Below are 23,937 nucleotides of genomic sequence, written 5' to 3'. Positions count from 1 at the left end.
AACTACTGGCTTTAGCCTCTCCTCGTGCCCCTGGCTGCTTTCCTCCCTCCTTCCCTTCTTCCCCCTCTTTCCTTCCTCCTTGACCCTCTGCTGGCGCTAGACAGCAGTGAATCCCTGGGACCACCAACGAGAAGGCTAGTGCTTAAAGGGCCTGCCTCCCACACAGTCTGCTAATATCTCTGCATTTAGTCTCAGCCTAGAAATCTATCTTATGGCAGAAGCAAGCTTGGGAGGAGAGGAATTTGTTTGCAGTGCTAGCCAAGGGAATCTTTGTGTTTCTCTGCTCTGAATTTGATTTGATTATGTATGTGGACAGACTCTTAAAACTTTTCTCATGTGGTATTTAAATAAAGCCACTTCAACACCCTCCCTACTCTACCCCCAAGGCATGAGATTAGAGAAACAAGGTGTGTGTGTGTGTTTGGGGCATGCCGTTTCTTTATATGATTCATAGAGGTCACTGGCCTCAAGGCCCCTCCTGTCATATTGTTCCTCTCCTGGGCCTGGGCTTCAGGTGTGATGAGACTTGTCAAAAGCAATGTGGATAGAGAGGCTTGTGCACTGGCCTGGCCACTGTGGCTGCTACCTCTTCACTTCAGCATTGTAGCAGGACCAGTTTTGCGGGAAGGAATGCAACAACTACTTTGTTTCTGCTCTGCTAGAAAAATATTCTTTGTTCCAATGATTTACAGACTCTTTTGGCTGTCTCTTATAATGAATTTAGATGTCTAGACACCTATTTTTGCCCCTTTGTTGAGGACACCTTGTCTCTGACAAGAAATGGAAAAAAGCAAAACAGGAATTCCTGAGCATAAAGAATTTGCCTTGGTGAGATTTAACTATTTGTATACATTTCTGTCTGACCCATATTCCACTCACCCTACCACCCTGGCCGACGGAGGTGGTTTGGCCTTAGGCTTGACTGATCAGCTCACAAGTCTTGCTGAAAGACACTACCCCTGCCCCACCTAGCCCTACCCTCCGCACCTTTGTGCCAAGAGGCTATTGGATTGGACAGGGTGCTGGCTGAGGTACTCAGTCAGCTGTTCTTGTAGGTCCAAAGACAGTGTCTCTGAGGACCTTGAAGGCTCTGGGAAGAGTAGGCCCAGGGCTCTGGTGCGGAAGGTATAGGCTCCTAAAGTCAGGTTTGGAAACCAAAGCTCAGTCCTCATTCATTCATTCCCCAGATGGTTATTGAGCACCTATAATTTGTCAGGCACTGTGCTGGGCACTATGCCAGATGCTGGGGACACAGCAGTGAATAAAAGGGACATAACCCCTGTTCCCATGGAGCTTATAGTCTTAAGAGTGTTGAAAACTGGAGATTCACATCTGGCTGTCTTTGCCTAAACAACTGCTCGTGCATCTGGAGCCAGGCAGGCCATATGTGTGTTTCCGTCTTCTGGTCCATGGCAGACATAGGATTGGAGTCCCAGTGACGTAAGTATTTAGAAGCTTGCCAGAGGGCATTCTGAGAAGAAAAAAAAAAAAAAACTAATAAAAGTAAAACAAAATGCAAAACTTTCTCCTAAATAAGAGGGAAATTCAGGATCATTCTTAGATCTTAGCAAAATCAGCAGGATTCACAGAGTATAAGTAGGTAAGACAGAACATGACCATTTTCTGTTTTGTTTCCTTGAATTAGGTGAGTTCTAGAGAGAGAGAGATTTTACTATAGTACACCATGGCTGTGTCTAAGATGCTTGGAGGGATGGATGGATGGATGGATAGATGGATCTGGAGAAGGGCAAGAAACTGTCACAGAACCTTTTTCTAGTTTATTTCTATTATTTAGTGTCACGGTTTTGGTATGGTCAGGGAATGAGCTGTTCCCATATAAGTGAATTTTGCAGAAGACCAAACCTACGTTTAAAACATGATGTTTATTTAACATTAACTCCATTCTCTAGTAGGTCTGTGTCAATGGACTTGAGCATACGTGGAGGGGGAAGGATAAGCTGGGATAAAGTGAGAGAGTGGCATGGACATATATACACCACCAAACTAGTAAAATAGATAGCTAGTGGGAAGCAGGCGCATAACACAGGGAGATCAGCTTGGTGCTTTGTGACCACCTAGAGGGGTGGGATAGGGAGGGTGGGAGGGAGGGAGATGCAAGAGGGAAGAGATATGGGGACATATGTATAACTGATTCACTTTGTTATAAAGCAGAAACTAACACACCATTGTAAAGCAATTATACTCCAATAAAGATGTTAAAAAAAGAACAAACATTAACTACTTGTGTTCATTTTTTAAATATTACAGTCTCCTGTCTTCTAAAACTTAAATTATACTTAATATATATTTTTTGATGCCTAGAAATGAATACCTACTATAATATGAGGTACAGGAGAATTATCATGTATGTGAAGCAAATTTTTATTTTTACTTCTTTTTTTAACATCTTTATTGGAGTATAATTGCTTTACAATGGTGTGTTAGTTTCTGCTTTACAACAAAATGAATCAGTTTTATATATATACATATGTTCCCATATCTCTTCCCTCTTGCGTCTCCCTCCCTCCCACCCTCCCTATCCCACCCCTCCAGGCGGTCACAAAGCACCCAGCTGATATCCCTGTGCTATGCGGCTGCTTCCCACTAGCTATCTACTTTACGTTTGGTAATGTATATATGTCCATGCCTCTCTCTCGCTTTGTCACAGCTTACCCTTCTCCCTCACCATATCCTCAAGTCCATTCTCTACTACCTCTGTCTTTATTCCTGTCTTACCCCTAGGTTATTCATGACTTTTTTTTTCTTAAATTCCATATATATGTGTTAGCATACGGTATTTGTCTCTCTCTTTCTGACTTACTTCACTCTGTATGGCAGACTCTAGGTCTATCCACCTCATTACAAACAGCTCAATTTCATTTCTTTCTATGGTTGAGTAATATTCCATTGTATATATGTGCCACATCTTCTTTATCCATTCATCTGATGATGGACACTTCGGTTGTTTCCATCACCGGGCTATTGTAAATACAGCTGCAATGAAAATTTTGATACATGACTCTTTCTGAATTATAGTTTTCTCAGGGTATATGCCCAGTAGTGGGATTACTGGGTCATATGATAGTTCTATTTGTAGTTTTTTAAGGAACCTCCATAATGTTCTCCACAGTGGCTATATCAATTTACATTCCCACCAACAGTGCAAGAGGGTTCCCTGTTCTCCACACCCTCTCCAGCATTTATTGTTTCTAGATTTTTTGATGATGGCCATCCTGACTGGTGTGAGATGATATCTCATTGTAGTTTTGACTTGCATTTCTCTAATGATTAGTGATGTTCAGCATTCTTTCATGTTTTTGTTGGCAGTCTGTATATCTTCTTTGGAGAAATGTCTATTTCGGTCTTCTGCCCATTTTTGGATTGGGTTGTTTGTTTTTTTGTTATGAAGCTGCATGAGCTGCTTATAAATTTTGGAGATTAATCCTTTGTCAGTTGCTTCATTTGCAAATATTTTCTCCCATTCTGAGGGTTGTCTTTTGGTCTTGTTTATGGTTTCCTTTGCTGTGCAAAAGCTTTGAAGTTTCATTAGGTCCTATTTGTTTATTTTTGTTTTTATTTCCATTTCTCTAGGAGGTGGGTCAAAAAGGATCTTGCTGTGATTTATGTCATAGAGTGTTCTGCCTATGTTTTCCTCTAAGAGTTTGATAGTTTCTCGCCTTACGTTTAGGTCTTTAATCCATTTTGAGCTTATTTTTGTGTATGGTGTTAGGGAGTGATCTAATCTCATACTTTTACATGTACCTGTCCAGTTTTCCCAGCACCACTTATTGAAGAGGCTGTCCTTTCTCCACTGTACATTCCTGCCTCCTTTATCAAAGATAAGGTGACCACATGTGCGTGGGTTTATCTCTGGACTTTCTATCCTGTTCCACTGATCTTTCTGTTTTTGTGCCAGTACCATACTGTCTTGATTACTGTAGCTTTATAGTATAGTCTGAAGTCAGGGAGCCTGATTCTTCCAGCTCCGTTTTTCGTTCTCAAGATTGCTTTGGCTATTCGGGGTCTTTTGTGTTTCCATACAAATTGTGAAATTTTTTGTTCTAGTTCTGTGAAAAATGCCAGTGGTAGTTTGATAGGGATTGCATTGAATCTATAGATTGCTTTGGGTACTAGAGTCATTTTCACAATGTTGATTCTTCCAATCCAAGAACATGGTATATCTCTCCATCTACTTGTATCGTCTTTAATTTCTTTCATCAGTGTCTTATAATTTTCTGCATACAGGTCTTTTGTCTCCTTACGTAGGTTTATTCCTAGATATTTTATTCTTTTTGTTGCAGTGGTAAATGGGAGTGTTTTCTTGATTTCACTTTCAGATTTTTCATCATTAGTGTATAGGAATGCCAGAGATTTCTGTGCATTAATTTTGTATCCTGCTACTTTACCAAATTCATTGATTAGCTCTAGTAGTTTTCTGGTAGCATCTTTAGGATTCTCTATGTATAGTATCATGTCATCTGCCAACAGTGACAGCTTTACTTCTTCTTTTCCAATTTGGATTCCTTTTATTTCCTTTTCTTCTCTGATTGCTGTGGCTAAAACTTCCAAAACTCTGTTGAATAATAGTGGTGAGAGTGGGCAACCTTGTCTTGTTCCTGATCTTAGTAGAAATGATTTCAGTTTTTCACCATTGAGGATGATGTTGGCTGTGGATTTCTCATATATGGCCTTTATTATGTTGAGGAAAGTTCTCTTTATGCCTATGTTCTGCAGGGTTTTTATCATAAATTGGTGTTGAATTTTGTCAAAAGCTTTCTCTGCATCTATTGAGATGATCATATTGTTATTCTCCTTCAATTGGTTCATATGGTGTATCACATTGATTGATTTGCATATATTGAAGGATCCTTGCATTCCTGGAATAAACCCCACTTGATCATGTTGTATGATCCATTTAATACGCTGTTGGATTCTGTTTGCTAGTATTTTGTTGAGGATTTTTGCATCCATGTTCATCAGTGATATTGGCCTGTAGTTTTCTTTCTTTGAGACATCCTTGTCTGGTTTTGGTATCAGGGTGATGGTGGCCTCGTAGAATGAGTTTGGGAGTGTTCCTCCCTCTGCTATATTTTGGAAGAGTTTGAGAAGGATAGGTGTTAGCTCTTCTCTAAATGTTTGATAGAATTCGCCTGTAAAGCCATCTGGTCCTGGGCTTTTGTTTGTTGGAAGATTTTTAATCACAGTTTCAATTTCACTGCTTGTGATTGGTCTGTTCATATTTTCTATTTCTTCCTGATTCAGTCTTGGCAGGTTGTGCATTTCTAAGAATTTGTACATTTCTTCCAGGTTGTCCATTTTATTGGCATAGAGTTGCTTGTAGTAATCTCTCATGATCTTTTGTATTTCTGCAGTGTCAGTTGTTACTTCTCCTTTTTCATTTCTAATTTTATTGATTTGAGTCTTCTCACTTTTTTTCTTGATGAGTCTGGCTAATGGTTTATCACTTTTGTTTATCTTCTCAAAGAACCAGCTTTTAGTTTTATTGATCTTTGCTATTGTTTCCTTCATTTCTTTTTCATTTATTTCTGATTTGATTTTTATGATTCCTTTCCTTCTGCTAACTTTGGGGTTTTTTTGTTCTTCTTTCTCTAATTGCTTTAGGTGCAAGGTTAGGTTGTTTATTCGAGATGTTTCCTGTTTCTTAAGATAGGATTGTATTGCTATAAACTTCCCTCTTAGAACTGCTTTTCCTGCATCCTATAGATTTTGGGTTGTCGTGTCTCCATTGTCATTTGTTTCTAGGTGTTTTTAAATTTCCTCTTTGATTTCTTCAGTGATCACTTCATTATTAAGTAGTGTATTGTTTAGCCTCCATGTGTTTGTATTTTTTACAGATCTTTTCCTGTAATTGATATCTAGTCTCATGGCGTTGTGGTCAGAAAAGATACTTGATACAATTTCGATTTTCTTAAATTTACCAAGGCTTGATTTGTGACCCAAGATATGCTCTATCCTGGAGAATGTTCCATGAGCACTAGAGAAAAATGTGTATTCTGTTGTTTTTGGATGGAATGTTCTATAAATATCAATTAAGTCCATCTTGTTTAATGTATCATTTAAAGCTTGTGTTTCCTTATTTATTTTCATTTTGGATGATCTGTCCATTGGTGAAAGTGGGGCGTTAAAGTCCCCTACTATGAATGTGTTACTGTCGATTTCCCCTTTTATGGCTGTTAGTATTTGCCTTATGTATTGAGGTGCTCCTATGTTGGGTGCATAAATATTTACAATTGTTATATCTTCTTGGATTGATCCCTTGATTATTATGTAGTGTCCTTCTTTGTCTCTTCTAATAGTCTTTATTTTAAAGTCTATTTTGTCTGTTATGAGAATTGCTACTCCAGCTTTCTTTTGGTTTCCATTTGCATGAAATACCTTTTTCCATCCCCTTACTTTCAGTCTGTATGTGTCCCTAGGTCTGAAGTGGGTCTCTTGTAGACAGCAAATATATGGGTCTTGTTTTTGTATCCATTCAGCCAATCTGTGTCTTTTGGTGGGAGCATTTAGTCCATTTACATTTAAGGTAATTATCGATATGTATGTTCCTATTCCCATTTTCTTAATTGTTTTGCATTCGTTATTGTAGGTCTTTTCCTTCTCTTGTGTTTCTTGCCTAGAGAAGTTCCTTTAGCATTTGTTGTAAAGCTGGTTTGGTGGTGCTGAACTCTCTCAGCTTTTGCTTGTCTGTAAAGGTTTTAATTTCTCCATCAAATCTGAATGAGATCCTTGCTGGGTAGAGTAATCTTGGTTTCAGGTTTTTCTCCTTCATCACTTTAAATATATTCTGCCACCCCCTTCTGGCTTGCAGAGTTTCTGCTGAAAGATCAGCTGTTAACCTTATGGGGATTCCTTTGTGTGTTATTTGTTGTTTTTCCCTTGCTGCTTTTAATATGCTTTCTTTGTATTTAATTTTTGACAGTTTGATTAATATGTGTCTTGGCGTATTTCTCCTTGGATTTATCCTGTATGGGACTCTCTGTGCTTCCTGGACTTGATTAACTATTTCCTTTCCCGTATTAGGGAAGTTTTCAACTATAATCTCTTCAAATATTTTCTCAGTCCCTTTCTTTTTCTCTTCTTCTTCTGGAACCCCTATAATTCGAATGTTGGTGTGTTTAATGTTGTCCCAGAGGTCTCTGAGACTGCCCTCAGTTCTTTTCATTCTTTTTTCTTTATTATGCTCTGCAGTAGTTATTTCCACTATTTTATCTTCCAGGTCACTTATCCGTTCTTGTGCCTCAGTTATTCTGCTATTGATCTCATCTAGAGTATTTTTAATTTCATTTATTGTGTTGTTCATCATTGTTTGTTTCAGCTTTAGTTCTTCTAGGTTCTTGTTAAATGTTTCTTGCATTTTGTCTATTCTATTTCCAAGATTCTGGATCATGTTTACTATTATTATTCTGAATTCTTTTTCAGGTACACTGCCTATTTTCTCTTCATTTGTTAGGTCTGGTGGGTTTTTATCTTGTTCCTTCATCTGCTGTGTGTTTTTCTGTCTTTTCATTTTGCTTATCTTACTGTGTTTGGGGTCTCCTTTTTGCAGGCTGCAGGTTCGTAGTTCTCGTTGTTTTGGTGTCTGTCCCCAGTGGCTAAGGTTGGTTCATTGGGTTGTGTAGGCTTCCTGGTGGAGGGGACTAGTGCCTGTGTTCTGGTGGATGAGGCTGGATCTTGTCTTTCTGGTGGGCAGGTCCACATCTGGTGGTGTGTTTTGGGGTATCTATGGACTTATGATTTTAGGCAGCCTCTCTGCTAATGGGTAGGGTTGTGTTCCTGTCTTGCTAGTTGTTTGGCGTAGGATGTTCAGCACTGTAGCTTGCTGGCCGTTGAGTGAAGCTGGGTGCTGGTGTTGAGATGGAGATCTCTGGGAAATTTTCGCCATTTGATATTATGTGGAGCTGGGAGGTCTCTTGTGGACCAGTGTCCTGATGTTGGCTCTCCCACCTCAGAGGCACAGCACTGACTCCTGGCTGCAGCACCAAGAGCTTTTCATCCACACGGCTCAGAATAAAAGGGAGAAAAAGTAGAAAGAAACAATTAGTAGAAATAGAAAGAAAGGAGGGAGGAAAGGAGGGAGGGAGGGAGGAAGGAAGGCAGGAAATAAGGAGGGAAGGAAGGAAAAAAAGAAAGAAAGAAGATAAAATAAAGTAAGATAAAACAATAAAGTTATTAAAATAAAAAAATTATTATTAAGAGAAAAAGAAAACAACGGACGGATAGAGCCCTAGGACAAATGGTGGAAGCAAAGCTGTACAGACAAAATCTCACATAGAAGCATACACATACACACTCACAAAAAGAGGAAAAGGGGAAAAACTCATAAATCTTGCTCTCAAAGTCCACCTCCTCAATTTGTGATGATTCGTTGTCTAAAGGAGGGAAGGAAGGAAAGAAAGAACGAAGATAAAGTAAAATAAAATAATTAAAATAAAAAGTAATTATTAAGAAAAAAAAATTTTTTTTAAATGGACGGATAGAACCCTCAGACAAATGGTGGAAGCAAAGCTATACAGACAAAATCTCACACAGAAGCATACATATACACACTCACAAAAAGAGGAAAATGGGAAAAAAAATAATAAATCTTGCTCTCAGAGTCCACCTCCTCAATTTGGGATGATTCGTTGTCTATTCATGTATTCCACAGATGCAGGGTACATCAGATTGATTGTGGAGCTTTAATCCACTGCTTCTGAGGCTGCTGGGAGAGATTTCCCTTTCTCTTTGTTCTCACAGCTCCCAGGGGCTCAGCTTTGGATTTGGCCCCGCCTCTGCGTGTAGGTCGCCGGAGGGCATCTGTTCTTCGCTCAGACAGGATGGGGTTAAAGGAGCCACTGATTCGGGGGCTCTGGCTCACTCAGGCCGGGGGGAGGGAGGGGCACGGAGTGCGGGGCGAGCCTGCGGCGGCAGAGGCCGGCGTGACGTTGCAGCATCATGAGGCGTGCCGTGCGTTCTCCCGGGGAAGTTGTCCCTGAATCCCGGGACCCTGGCAGTGGTGGGCTGCACAGGCTCCCCGGAAGCGGGGTGTGGATAGTGACCTGTGCTCGCACACAGGCTTCTTGGTGGCAGCAGCAGCAGCAGCCTTAGCATCTCATGCCCATCTCTGGGGTCTGCACTTTTAGCCGCGGCTCGCGCCCGTCTCTGGAGCTCCTTTAAGAAGCGTTCTTAATCCCCTCTCCTCGCGCACCAGGAAACAAAGAGGGAAGAAAAAGTCTCTTGCCTCTCGGGCAGGTCCAGACTTTTCCCCGGACTCCCTCCCGGCCAGCCGTGGCGCACTAACCCCCTGCAGGCTGTGTTCACACCGCCAACCCCAGTCCTCTCCCTGCCTCTGACCGAAGCCCCAGCCTCAGCTCCCAGCCCCGCCCACCCCGGCAGGGGAGCAGACAAGCCTCTCGGGCTGGTGAGTGCTGGTCGGCACCGATCCTCTATGCGGGTATCTCTCCGCTTTGCCCCCCCGCATCCGTGTTACTGTGCTCTCCACCACGGCTCTGAAGCTTTCCCCCTCCGCCACCCGCAGTCTCCGCCCGCGAAGGGGCTTCCTAGTGTGTGGAAACTTTTCCTCCTTCACAGCTCCCTCCCACTGGTGCAGGTGCCGTCCCTATTCTTTTGTCTCTGTTTTTTTCTTTTTTTCTTTTGCCCTACCCAGATACGTGGGGAATTTCTTGCCTTTTGGGAGGTCTGAGGTCTTCTGCCAGCGTTCAGTAGGTGTTCTGTAGGAGTTGTTCCACGTGTAGATGTATTTCTGGTGTATCTGTGGGGAGGAAGGTGATCTCCGCGTCTTACTCTTCCGTCATCTTCCCAGAAGCCTCTCTTTGAAGCAAATTTTTAAAGTGTAGAGTACTAAGAAAAGGTAATGGGTTATAATATGATATTTTACTACAGTACATTAATGCACTCAAGACCAACTATTTATATACTAAATGGTTCCAGGCAACTTTTTGAATTCTTATTTATTCTTGAAATAATTTTAATTCCCACCCGTCACTTATTCGTGTCAGCAGATGCTTCTTCCTGTTGTCAGTTTATCTATCTCCAGCAGTCTCCTAATTTGCTGATTCCAATCCACTTTGTTAGACTTGCTTCTGAAATATGAATTGGTAGACTGAGTTGGAGCTTGCAGAACTTTGCTGTCAATAATTGACATCAGTTTTGTGGAAAGACTGGGCACTCTATGAGGGCAAGGGTGTGTCTGACTCATTCACTACCCCGCTCCCCGAGCCTAACACAGCACTTGGCCAGAGTAGATGCTCAGTAGATTTTTGATGAATGAACTGATTTGTCTGCTCACTTCCTGGTTCTTGGCTGCATTCCAGGTGGTCACAGTTGGAGGAAGGGGGCCTTCTGGGTGAGGAGAATCAGGCTGTTTTCCATTTACATAACATGATAGAGTCTCCATAGGCCTTCCTAGCCACTCTCCTTGGGATCTTTGAAGTGAATACAGCAGTTGTCATTTCACAGGTGTGAAATCTGCAAACTCTCCCCAGGCCGACTGCGTTTCTAGACCAGACTTAGAACTACTCAATAGCCTACCTCCACTTTCCTTTTTTTCTTCTTTAAATTTAACTGTTGGGAAAAACTATTCAGGTCATACCAAGGATTAACATTATAAATATATTATAGATGATAGCAGTTGTTTCAAAAATGTAAGACCAGATTGGCAGGCACTCAAAACCCAGAAGGCAGCTGACTACATAACCATCACAAGAGGGTCCTCGTTTCGGAATCACATGTTCCAACAGTTCACTCCTGAGAATCTAGCCCCATTGCCAACCGTTCCTCTCTTTCAAGTTCTTAGGTCTGATCATTTGAGACAAGCCCTTAGCACAGCACAGCCCATAGCGGAGAACTGGTTATTTGATACCTAGCCAAACAGAATATAGGGTTTTGAAGAAAGGCCTTTTGTGTTGGTTTAATCTGTATATGTCAATTGGTTTAGTCTGTTTAGAATGACAGTATGTCATCCTCATCTTCATCTGGGTGGGCAAAGTTGTGCGAGAAGCTGGCTGGCAGCCAGTCATTGGAATGAGCTCAGGTGACAGAGAGCCCCTCTGCCTAGTAAGGGGCAGCATCATGAGTGTCTGATAGCCCTGGACAGGCCTGAGTGGTGAGAGAAAAGCCAGCAGTCAGTCGTAAGAGTTTTCCAGGCCCAGCTCCATAAGTGACTGGCTGGCGGACCTGCGACAAGTCTTTCAAACTTTCTGAGCATTAGATCTCTTCTTATAAAAGAGTATAGTCATCCCTGTCTGCCCACCTCACAGGGTGTTTAGAGACTCAGACAATGTAGGGAAAGGGGCTTTATAGACTGTTGAGTAATGTCTCCGCCAGTGACAGGCTTTCTGTTGTGTTGGGTATTGCTGAGGTTCTGGCAACGTGATATCCTAGAAGATTTTGGATTCTTTCACATCAAGTGAGAGACCAGTGTCACCCACCACCCACAAAGGAGGAGGATTTTTTCCAGACCTCTCTTTATAACCAGGCCAGGGAGCCCTGAGTTTGTGCCTAGGACGCTGAGGATCTCAAGCCCAACTTCCTTCTAGGATAGGAGACAGAGCATCACAAAATCCATTCTTTAGGGATGTCTTAGTTTGGGCTGCAATAACGAAGTTCCATAGACTGGGTAGCTTATAAACAATAGAAATTTGTTTCTCACAGTTCTGGAAGCTGGAAGTCCAAGGTCAGGGTGCCAGCCTGTTCAGGTTCTGGGGAGGGCCCTCTTCCAGGTTACAGACTACCAACTTCTCGTCGTATCCTCACATGGCAGAAAGAGGACTAGAGAGCCCTCTGGGGTCTCTTTTATAAGGGTATTAATCCCATTCATGAGGGCTCCACCCTCATGATCTAATCACCTCCCAAAGGCCCCCACCTCCTGATGCCATCACATGAGGGTTAGGATTTCAACATAAGAATTGGTGTGGGCTTCCCTGGTGGCGCAGTGGTTGAGAGTCCGCCTGCCGATGCAGGGGACATGGGTTCGTGCCCCGGTCCGGGAATATCCCACATGCCACAAAGCGGCTGCGCCCGTGAGCCATGGCCGCTAAGCCTGCGCGTCCAGAGCCTGTTGCTCCGCAACGGGAGAGGCCACAACAGTGAGAGGCCCGCATACCGCAAAAAAAAAAAAAAAAGAATTGGAGTGGAGGGGATGCAAACATTCAGTCTATGACAAGGGACTAGCTATGCAGACTTAAGGCAACATGATGTGGAGACCATTGAGGCCCCTGAGTCAGAAAACAGCATCTATACCTCATGAGAAGAGATTGTGGTATGATTCTCCCCCAAGGTAAGGCACAGAAGAATTTGTTAAGTAGGGACCCTCTGTCACTTTGATTCATTCATTCCAGTAACTTTGATGTGCCTAGCCCTGTAACAGAGCAATGGAGAACAGAAGAGTAAAAGATACAGTTCCTGCCCTGCTGGAACTAGGAATTAAGCTACACACACTTAAATATGTAATAGCTGCTGCCTTGTCTTTGGGTTGAAAAGGAGAGGCATTCTCAGGCTGTGCTACCTGGGAAGACTTCCTGGGCTTAAGGATTTCCTCAAGTGCTTGGAGGGAAGCTCCTCCTGGGTCTGAATCAGGAGGCCACAACACCAGCCTATTAGCTTTGGCCCTTCCTGCTCTGTCTTCAGATTGACAAGTCTAGCACAACAGGCTCAAAACACACACACACACACACACACACACACACACACACACACACAGAGTAAGCTAAGACTGTTTCTCTGTACCACTACCTGCATTTCTTGGATCGTGCTTATGCTAGGATTTTCTTTTCAGAGCCTTCAGAATGCACTTCCTACCCCACGACCACGAGATCCTAGCTGCATCCCCAGCACTGTTTGCATAGCTGTCTCCTGTGCAGACAGGGCCAGGGAGAGGCCGCCACAATGGCTTCCCAGGTGGCATGAAGCTTGCTGATGAGTCCCAGCCAGAGCAGGGCCTGCTGCTGCCAGATGCCCTGTTCTAATGAGCAACCCTTACGGAGAGATGGGGGTGGGATGATGGAAAGCATTCATTAGGCCTAACGCTGGGAGGGGACTTCTGATCCTGCAAGTGTAGGGAAGCCAGATCCAGCAGGAGAAGACTCAGAGCAGCACAGCTGGTGAGCTAACCAAACGCTCATAACTAACATTGTTTTTTATTAATGCATTGTGGTCACGAACACTGTCTCATTTGATCCTCATGTAAACCCTGAAGGCTGCCATCTACCTCTATTTTATTGAAAGAACACTGAGGCTCAAACTGGTTAACTGATCAGAGCCAGGCCTAGAGCCCAGGGCTACCTAACACCAAGCACCCTTGAGCCTGCAGATTCACGGCTTATGCCCACTGAGAGACAACTGACCCAGTCACTTCTAAAATCCACCTGGTTAGTGAGGGTAGCCTGCTAATGAAACTTTATTCTGGCAAGGGGTGATGAGGAATCAGACCTGAGCTATGGACTGAATTGTATCCCCCCAAAATTCATATGCTAACCCCCAATGTGACTGTACTTGGAGATAGGGCTTTTAAGAGTTAATTAAGGTTAAACGAGGTCATGAGGGTGGGGTCCTAATGTGATAGGATTGGTGGCCTTATAAGAAGAGGAAGAGAGAGATCTCTCTTTCCATGTGCACTCACTAAGGAAAGGCCACATGAGGACACACTGAGGTGTCAAGTCTGCAAACCAGGAAGAGAGCGCTCACCAGAACCCAACCATGCTGCACTCTGATCTCAGACTTCCAGGCTTCTGAACCGTTCAAAAATAAATTTCTGTCATTTAAGACACCTAGTCTATAGTATTTTGTAATGGCAGCCTGAGCAGACAAAGACAGGCTGGTTATTGAACCTAGGCGTTTCTTCTCTCCACCTAAAATTCCTCCACCTACAATTCTCGGTGCTCAAATCTGATCTAGCCTTGAAGGTCCAGCCCACCTTCTCAGTGCAGCCTTCCTCGCCTAAGGAAGGAGGTGAGGGGCCCCCTAGTACCTTATCCTTCCCTCTCTGATGACCCAGGCTCCTTTGCATCATTGTCTACTGTGGACATACTTCATCTCCCTGAGAGCTAAAACTTGATTCCTGTCCATGTCCCCGACAGCATTTGGCACACAGGAGGCACTCAGCAAACGTCCTCTGAATTTAGAGCTCTCTTCTGGCTCTCTCACTCAGTGCACCCAGATTATGCTTCACTTGGTAGGAAGTACAAAGATTGGAGCCAGAAGGCTTAGTGGGTAGTCAAGGATCAACAGATGAAAGAATCAACGTGTCCACTTGTCTACTCCAGATTTCTTTTATTTTTTTTTTCCCAGATGCCTTTTTAATGCCAGCATTCAGATCCTCTTGGCCCTCTTTCCACAGGCTATAGCACACGTTGGCAGCATGCAACTTTCCTTTTTCTAAAGCCCCTTCTTCCCAGAATTGTTGATAGTTCCAAAAAGAAAAGGAAGTGAGGGTCTCTCTCCCACTTCCTCTCTTACCCTCTCCCTACTCCCTCCCCCAACCCCTTGCCAATGATACCAAAGAAAAAGGTGGTGAATGCCAGGGCATTTGGGTAAAAGGTGTCTTTCTTCAGTGACTGAGGAATTAGGCCCACTGGCCTTTGCTTAGAAGACCAAAGGAGAATTCTCTCCAGAGAATGATTGATAGAGACTGAATCCAAGAAGGCCTCGAAGTGCTAAGAACATAAGAGAGATCTTATGTTCTACTACAGTCAAGTAGTTTCTGTGACTTGTCTTAAATTCAAAATGCAGAAATCTAATTTTCAGTGAGAAAGAGTGTATTAAAGACCCAGAACCCTTGGTCGTGTTCTCTTTCTTTATTTGTACGCTGGCGACACAGGTTAAGTTCACTTCGTGAAAAATCAAGCTATTAACTTAATGGGTGTGTGTGTTATACTTCAATGAAAAGTATACTTTTTAAAAAATTAAAACTCAAAGCAACTGAGCTGTTTGCTTAGGTCACACAACTAGTTGGTGACTAGATTGAAGGCAGGAACTCAGATCTCCTAGTTCTTCTTAAGTTAGTACCTATTTTAGAATCACACCTAAGAGCAAGAGGCAAGTTCAGTTTCAGTCTCTTTTGATCTGAATGTTGCTAGAAATTCCCTTGGTTTCCTTGGAGCCCTCCTCTGCATCTGAAAATGGACATCATGTTTGAGAGGAGGTTTCTCATTACTACTGAGGCCATACCTACTGTCTCTGATGACTGTGGCCACCAAAGAAATCTACAGGCAGGTCACATCCTTCCCTTGGTGCAGTACTCTGGAAAGGGGCTCTGTGAAAAGCTTCTTTATATTTGTGTTGGCCTGTGTGTCCTGAAGGGAAGGGCAGGTGGCCTGGCCAGGTTCAGGGTAGTACCACCTTAGGCCTTATTGGTAACCCTTTGTCTGGACAAAGGTGGCAGACCAGCAGTTATTGATTTAGTTGCAGCTCCATGAGGAAGGCATATAGAGAGACATATTTACATCATATTGTATGCCTGAGATTTCTCTTATGTACGTTTCTTTCATTCAGCAAGAACTTCATGCCCCGTGATGGCACTCTATTGACTTTCTACTGATTTTGGAAAGCTTAAGTAGTCCAAGGTGACATTTGACCTACCCCCTAAGGCCTGGGAGTGAGTGAATGAAATAAAACTGAATGATGCCTTCATCCCCTAATCTGTCAAAAGCCCCTCAGGAAACTCTCTCCTGGTACCCAAGGCCCTGAGCATTGAGGTCAGGCTGTTTGTATCCCAGCCTTGCTTCCCTGCCCCTACAGGAGTGCTTATTAGCCTAATTTAGATGACTATTTTAGCTGTGCTCATGACATCAAACTGCCATTGCTCTGTGCCAAGAGCCCACCTGAATTATCCAGGAGTCTCGCCAACTGAGTCTCAGTGCTACAGGTTGGCCACTTCCGGGGTCTCCTAATCCTGTCTCCCCACAATGTCTGAAGTGTGATTTGAGGGACAGTGACAACTACATGTCCTACTCTGGCTCACAGCCAAGCCAAGGGGTGTGGCTCTCAGGGACTGGACCCCTTACCTATAATCTGGTTGAGTCCTGTCATAGTCAGTCCTGTGGGTAGAACTCCTTACCCCAAGGGAACCAAACTGCCTGCCTCCATTTGTGTCTTCTGCAGTCTCAGGACTTAAAGCTAGTGGCCTCTGGCAGGTCATCTCACTACACTCCTGGTGACCTCTGTAAACTCACTTTTTCAACAGGCAACTGATAGCCAGCCCTGTTCCCAGAGGGGACTGACCCCCAAGGGGCTCTGCCTCACCCCAGCGAGAGTCAGGAGTCCAGGTGGAATAAGTTATGGTTAAGCTCTCATGTTCTGGGCTAATTTACCAGGAACCAGGAGTTGTCATCTTTGAGTTAACATTGTGCCTGTGCTAGCCAGACTGTCCAGTTTAATGTCTTTTCAATCAGTGAGTCTTCCAATAATAGCATTTTAACAGTGAAGTTCCAAAGAAAAAACTTGTTCTTAATTTTTGTCCAAAGGGAGAAAAGAGACTTCTAATAATGGTGTCATTATAAATTCTAAAGTGATGATCATTTGGCTGTGCTACAAAATTTGTAGCTAATAATTAAAATAAAGATTTAAGCAAATGCTTTATCAATAAAGTGGATGATAGGGCATATTTTTCTCAGCCAGTGTCAGAAATGGCAGCATATAGCCATGTGCTGAATTGTCACACTGCAAGTCTTTAAAATTCCTGCTGGATTTGAAGGTATTAACAAGTCCCTATCAACATTCTCTAAAGGTTTTTGATGTCATTTTAGCTATTGAACTAAAATATGTGATCTATTACTTTGTTGATTTTCTTCTTAAACCAAACTGCATTATCATCTGAGAGTGTGTTCTTAAAGTATTGTTAAAAGTACTTTGAAAACTTGTAAATCCCTGTAATTTATGTTTCTCCTGCCTCTGCTGTTTCATTCTGTCCTTCTGGTTTTAATTTGAATGCAGTCCTGTCTGGGTGTGTACCTGTAAAACTGTGTTTTTCCAAGTACAATTTACGGTCTTGACCTTAGATTTTACAGTGTTCCTAACCTTCCGTGAGCTTCCTCCTATACCAAGAAGTGGGCTTTGGGTCACCCAGCTCTTTTATATTAGAACAGTCTAATCAAGGTTACTTGAAACAGATCTGATTTTGACATTTCTTAGTTTATCATGTAGGCCTAGGGAGTAAGTTAGGAGGGCTTCCCTGCAAGCCCATTAATTGCATTGCCCCATTTCTTAAAATGTACACAGTTGTAAACCTAGACTGCTTCAAGACAACAGTCTCATTTATCTAAACAATTCTCCTTTTAGACTCAGTGGCACTGATGGAAACATAGATAAGCTGTATGGATCGGAGGAAGGAACTTTTGGAGCCTGTGTTTGCTGAAACTGTTCCCATTCCCTTTACAATCCCCTTTTCTTTCCAAGGGTTTGTCTGCATACAGAATAGATCTATCTGTGTTCAATATATTCCGTGAGCTAGTTTAGTGGGCAGGAGTATAGGAAAGGGTATCTTTCTTGTGAGTGAGCTCTTTGCAGGTTTTAAGGAATATGGCTGTTCTGCTTTAAGGGGAAGAGTGAAGGGTGGGGCACTCTGTTAAAGCAGTGTGTATCCCAAACCCATTTCACAGGCACCCTCTCTCCATGATAAATGCATGATTCCTCGTGGATTATAAGAATTTTTAAATGGGTGCAGAACTTTTGGAGTCTTTTCCCTTAAGTTAGGAAATGAGATTTCTTTCTTTTCTGCTCCTTTCAAATATCACTTAAGTTAAGCTCTGGTAAGGAGTTGAGGAGTCTTTTTCTTTCCTCCTTACACTTATTCAGCATATTCTCCATGGTTCTTACTGGCACTACTGGCTGGGGAAGGGGGACACAGGGCAGGCAGGCCGGGGCTTTTTGGCAGCTGACCTGGGGTTCCTCCTGTTTCAGGTCATCGTGCAGTCCGGCCGCCACCCCACGGTGCTGCAGAAGCTTTGCCAGTTGCCCTTCCAGTATTTCAGTGACCCACGGCTGATCAAAGTGCTGTTCCCTTCACTTATCGCTGCTTGTTACAACAATCTTCAGAACAAGATCATTCTGGAGCAGGAGATGAGCTGTGTTCTACTGGCCACGTTCATTCAGGTACCTTCTGTGTTATGCCTAATTCTCTGGCTCTGTGTGTAAGCTAATGCAATTGAAAAGTAAAAGCGAACCAGCTGTTTATTCTTGCCATCCACGCTACCTTTTAAAAATTTCACATATTTCTGTGCTTGAAATTAATTTCTAAAATATCATGATAGTAAAACTGGGGTTTGGGTGTTGTATCATTTCTACTTGGAGGATTTCAAGAAAAGGGTATTTTTCCAGTTAATGAAATGGTAAGCCTGCACTAAGGAAATGTTTTTTAAAAGACTTCTTTAAGGCTTTAACTGTTAATTCATCTTGCTTTTTGTCTATTTATAGGGAAAAGTTAATGATTGCTGAAGAAAGATCAATAAAAATGTCCGTTTATTTGTAAATTTTTAAATAAATATTTAAAATAAATTTTTAAATAAATAAATACACACAGCCTGTGTGGGTATAATAAAAATCTGTTATGTTGCTTTTTCTTAAATCTAAAACTTTTAAGTATGGCCTTATATTTTTCTGATCCAGTTAAATTCTGTAGGACTGGAATCAGAATCTTCCATTTTCCTTCAAATGTTCCACCCTAAAACCAATCTGTTTTTGTTCCATGATGCACATGTGATTAATAGACAGTGTTTTCTGTTCATAATAATGGAACAGAAAGCAGAGCTCTGTATTGTTATTGTTCCTTATTCTGGCTAATATACGAATATCACTTTTGAAAGGGTGTAACTGTGCCCAGCTGGCTGGGATGGCTAAAGAGTCCCCCAAGCCTTCTTCACCTTAGATGGCAATCAGTGGTTTACATTTCTTAAACTATCCTCTATTAGATGATCAGTTAATAAACATACTAGATCAATTGTTTAGAAATGTTTTATTTTCAGCTTAATTGTTCTGTTTGAGTCTGGATTCCAATTTCTGAAAATTTTTTCAAAGATATTCAGATCTATAGGTAGGGTAGAGATTTTTCAAAGAACATCTTGTGATTAATAATTAAAATCTTAATGAATTTTCATGTAAACATCATAATTAGCATTTAGGATTCTTCAGATATTCTTACAGCCTTAGGATTAAATTTAAACAGAAAAGATGTTATAGAGAATTTTAAGACTGTGATCTTAAAATTCATTCTTTCTTTCATTCACTAATTTTTTAGTGCCCTCGGTGTGCTGGGCACTGCTCTAGGCACTGGAAATACAGCAGCAAATAACACAGATACAAATTCCTTCCTTTAAAGGTCTTTCATTAGAATGGGGGGAGTCAAAGCAAAAAACAAATAAATAAGTAAAATAAATAGCATGTCAGATGGTACTAAGTGCTGTGGAGAAAAGTAAGGCAAGAAAGGGGGACAGGCACTGCCAGGGAGGTGATATGCAGTTTTTCATGGCATGAGCAGAGAGGCCTCAACCAGGACAGTGATTGTTGAACCAAGAGAGTGATTGTTGAGCAAAGACAATTTTGCATCTGTACCAACTTAGTCCCTTACATTTTCAACTGCTTGGAAAACAATTTATAAAACTATAAATGGTATCAGAATCTAAAGTAAGGATCATATATATTATTTTCATCTGGTGTTGATCTCGGAGTACTTCTAATTCAACTCTTCTCCATTACAGTTAACACACAATTAAATGTAATTTAATGTAAATGTAACACATTTAACATACATTTTATTTTAGCACACAGATTTTATAAATACTACAGAAATTTCTTATAATGCTTATTTGGGATAGCACTTTAGATTGCTGGAGTTAAATCAAGTTTGGTTTTTTTCTATAAATAACTGTGCTCAAGGGAACGAAAATACATTGGATTTTAGTTTATAAAATGGTTCTTCAAGGTCCCCTGTGTTAGATGATTAATAGTTACTAGAAAATTATATTTAAAATAAGAGCTAGTAGTTTGTCCTAGGTTCCTGAAACTTTACATGTTATAGATGACATTTTTCATGTTCCATCTAAGAGTAAAATTACTAGACTTTAAGATTTAGCTGCAGAATGGATGGACCTAAAGAGTATTATGCTACATGAAATAAGTCAGACAGAGAAAGGCAATTTTACCATATGGTTTCATTTATATGTGGAATATAAAAAACAAGCAAACATAACAAAACAGAAACAGACTCATAGATAACAGAGAACACACTGGTGGTTGGGAAAGAGGCATGGGGAGGTAGGAGGTGGGCAAAATAGGTGAAAGGAATTAAGAGGTACAGACTTGCAACTATAAAATAAATGTCATGGGAACATAATGTACAGCATAGGAAATATAGTGAATAATATAATAACTTTGTATGGTGACAGATGATAACTAGACATATCATGGTGACCATTTTGGAATGTATATGAATACAGAATCACTATGATGCACACCTGAAACTAATATGATACTGTATGTCAGTTATACTTCAATTAAAAAAAGATATAGCTGCAGAATACGTTAAGGGCTTTTTAGTTGTGCTTTTTAAAATGTTAAAAATCTATCAATATTTTAAGACAGTATTTGGCTAAAGAATTCAGTTTGTTAGATATAAAACAAAGTTGTACTTTCCACAGGAGGCAACAACCTGGCCCCTGGTGATACTTAGCAAGATTTGAGTCATCATTATTTAATTTAAATGTATGAGAACCTGAATTACATAATGTCAGTTTCTTCAACTTTTATATTTGGGCTCCAAACTATTCATGCAAAAATAGTTGCCTCAGGGTGTGGAGAAAAGGGAACCCTCTTGCACTGTTGGTGGGAATGTAAATTGATACAGCCACTATGGAGAACAGTATGGAGGTTCCTTAAAAAACTAAAAATAGAACTACCATTTGACCCAGCAGTCCCACCACTGGGCATATACCCTGAGAAAACCATAATTCAAAAAGAGACATGTCCCACAATGTTCATTGCAGCACTATTTACAATAGCCAGGACATGGAACCAACCTAAGTGTCCATTGAAAGATGAATGGGTAAAGAAGATGTGGCACATATATACAATGGACTATTACTCAGCCATAAAAAGAAACGAAAATGAGTTACTTGTAGTAAGGTGGATGGACCTAGAGCCTGTCATACAGAGTGAAGGAGGTCAGAAAGAGAAAAACAATACCGTATGCTAACACATATATATGGAATCTAAAAAAAAGATGGTTCTGATGAACCTAGGGGCAGAACAGGAATAAAGATGGAGACATAGAGAATGGACTTGAGGACACAGGGAGGGGGAAGGGTAAGCTGGGACAAAGTGAGAGAGTAGCATTGACATATATACACTACCAAATGTAAAATAGATAGCTAGTGGGAAGCAGCTGCATAACACAGGGAGATCAGCTCAGTGCTTTGTGACCACCTAGAGCGGGGGATAGGGAGGGTGGGAGGGAGGCGCAAGAGGGAGGGGTTATGGGGATATATGTATACGTATAGCTGATACACTTTGTTATACAGCAGAAATTAACACAACACTGTAAAGCAATCATACTCCAGTAAAGATGTTAAAAAAGGGCTTCCCTGGTGGCGCAGTGGTTGAGAGTCCGCCTGCCGATGCAGGGGACACGGGTTCGTGCCCCAGTCCGGGAAGATCCCACATGCCGCGGAGAGGCTGGGCCCGTGAGCCATGGCCGCGGAGCCTGCGCGTCCGGAGCCTGTGCTCCGCAACAGGAGAGGCCACAACAGTGAGAGGCCCGCGTACCCGCCCCCCCCCAAAAAAAAAGATGTTAAAAAAAAAATAGTTGCCTCAGAATTCAGAAGCATTTTTAAAGCCACGCTCAGCAAAATTCTCTGTCCGTAGCATTGGTATTAAAAAAAACACTTTTCTCGTTTCACACAGGATTTTGCACAGACTCCAGGTCAGGCAGATACCCAGTCTTATCAGCCCAAAGGTACGTCTCTATTAAATTAAATGTCATGTGTTTGTTAGCTGGACATTTCTCACTCAACCCTCTGAAACTGTTAGAGAAATTAGTTTATTACATCACCTAAAATATTTGAGATTCGGATACCAAATATATTTCAGGGAATAAAGAAATTGATTTTGTCATCAAGCATGAGTACATCAGAATATACAGAGAAATCTATGGAAGTACAAGAAAACCACAAAACGTCTTTATGTAATTTATACTCACCTCATGCAAGGTATAATAAATGGTGAATAATTACTAAAGAGCTACTTTGCAATACAAGAGACAATCAGATCATTAACATTGGCCTACATTATCACATAAATGCTAAAATCACATACATTTGGTTCCATGTTCAGAATAAAATCATCATTGGTAGTAGCCCGTACATCTCCCTAAATTCAAGTACTTGAATTTTTTATTGAAAATAGAAGTGTAAAATTGTTCTACATGACGAAAAAGCCATCAGATGAGCACAGCACAGTTCAGGGGCCAAAAGATTTACAAAGGTTTTTTTCCCTATAGCATTCCTGCTGAGGTGAGTCCTGTGATCAGAGCTGAGATGTAGAATTTTAAAGTGCATATTTACTTTTTGAAATATTCTGCTACCCACACTGTAATTGAGAAGTTGCTCTTTGTCTGGCTCTCGTGACAGCATCTCTGATTAATGAGACCTTAATCCAGATTTTCCCCAATTCTTCCATTAGTTTGATAGTCTTTAAAGTGGCCAGAGGTTTACTCCCAGCAAAACCCTGTGGGGCACCCATTCAGTAGCCCTTACTTGGGAGAAGGGGAGGTCACCCTGGGGTGTGTGTGTCTGTCTGTCTGTCTCACACACACACATTATTTATAGTGGGCAGGTGTTGAAAAGTACGTATAAGAGAATATATCTAAAACTGTAACAATATGAAAAAATGTCGTTTTATTGGTTCAGGCACTCAGAGAAGTAAACAGAAAGCTATGCCCCTTTTTAGAAATTCAAGTCAACATCATACTTGGTACCATTTGTCTAAGCCTGCATTAGTGTGCAAGTTCACTTCTGCCCTGACTCAGTGACAGCATTTTTTTTTTAAGCTGTTGGAGGCTAGACAGAAATCAACATAATTTGTTACTATACCTTATAAAACAATGTTTTAAATTTTGAATTTATGAAAATGCCTAGAAAAATCTTCTAATGTATTTTTTAATTTATTTTTTAATTGTACAGCAATTTTTTTGCCAGTAAGACATATAAACATTCTTTTTTCTTCCTCTTTCTCCTGACGTAAGGATGAGTCACAATTTGCTGCCTATCTGGCAGGCAAAGTCCCAGGGGCTGACTCTGTCTGCATGGTTTCAACCTTCTTTCCTTTTCCAAGGGACCATGTTCTCTGACTTTCATGCTTTCCCCAATGTGGATTTACTATGGGTTAATCCACAAACCAACAAATAGGGAACTGTTCTCTGCTTTGCTTAGAAAAAGTCATCACTCTACTGGTGACAGCTCATAATATGCTTACTTGATTTTAAAAAATGATGATGCCACACTAAGTTGCCAGTTTGCACCTTGGACATCTGTTCCCCTTTTGCTTAGATTAAATCCCCCCAAAATGTTTCAAGATGTTTCAAGATGTTGAGTTCATTGCCCAGGTGAACCTCTAAGTTCTAAGTGTAAAGCAGCTCCTGGCAGCACCACATTCTTATTGCTGAGGAAGAATTCTGTTTTTCAAATACTCGCTGCTAGATGACTGGCTGGCCAGGAGATCGTTTGTTTCAAGAGCCAGTAAGGCTCCTGACAGTTCCCTCTGCTTTGTTAGGTGACTGAGTGCCAGATTGGAACATTTTTAAAGTTATGTTTAAACTAAAATCATGTTTTAGATTAAATAGACTATTTTAGAAAATAACTGTAAAGTTTACATACAGATTTAGCCTTTCAAGGCTAACTTAAGGATGGAATACGTGACTGTCACTTTATTTTG

General features: G+C 41.5%; 1 protein-coding gene across 5 annotated transcripts in view; it reads left to right on the top strand.

Annotated features, from left to right (window-relative positions):
* SCAPER (S-phase cyclin A associated protein in the ER) overlaps positions 1–23,937 on the top strand; it is a 495,741-nt gene that overhangs the window by 470,260 nt on the left and 1,544 nt on the right. For all 5 annotated transcript variants that reach the window (XM_079912990.1, XM_079912987.1, XM_079912988.1 and 2 more), the window contains 2 exons: positions 17,917–18,108; positions 21,910–21,961. In XM_079912990.1, coding sequence (XP_079769116.1) covers positions 17,917–18,108; positions 21,910–21,961 — 244 coding nt within the window. The remainder of the gene's footprint in view (positions 1–17,916; positions 18,109–21,909; positions 21,962–23,937) is intronic.

The sequence above is a fragment of the Stenella coeruleoalba genome, assembly GCF_951394435.1.
Source record: "Stenella coeruleoalba genome assembly, chromosome: 2".
NCBI classification, from domain to species: domain Eukaryota; kingdom Metazoa; phylum Chordata; class Mammalia; order Artiodactyla; family Delphinidae; genus Stenella; species Stenella coeruleoalba.
The sequence above is the reverse complement of the archived record's forward strand: the minus strand, read 5'-3'. Positions and strand labels throughout refer to the sequence as shown.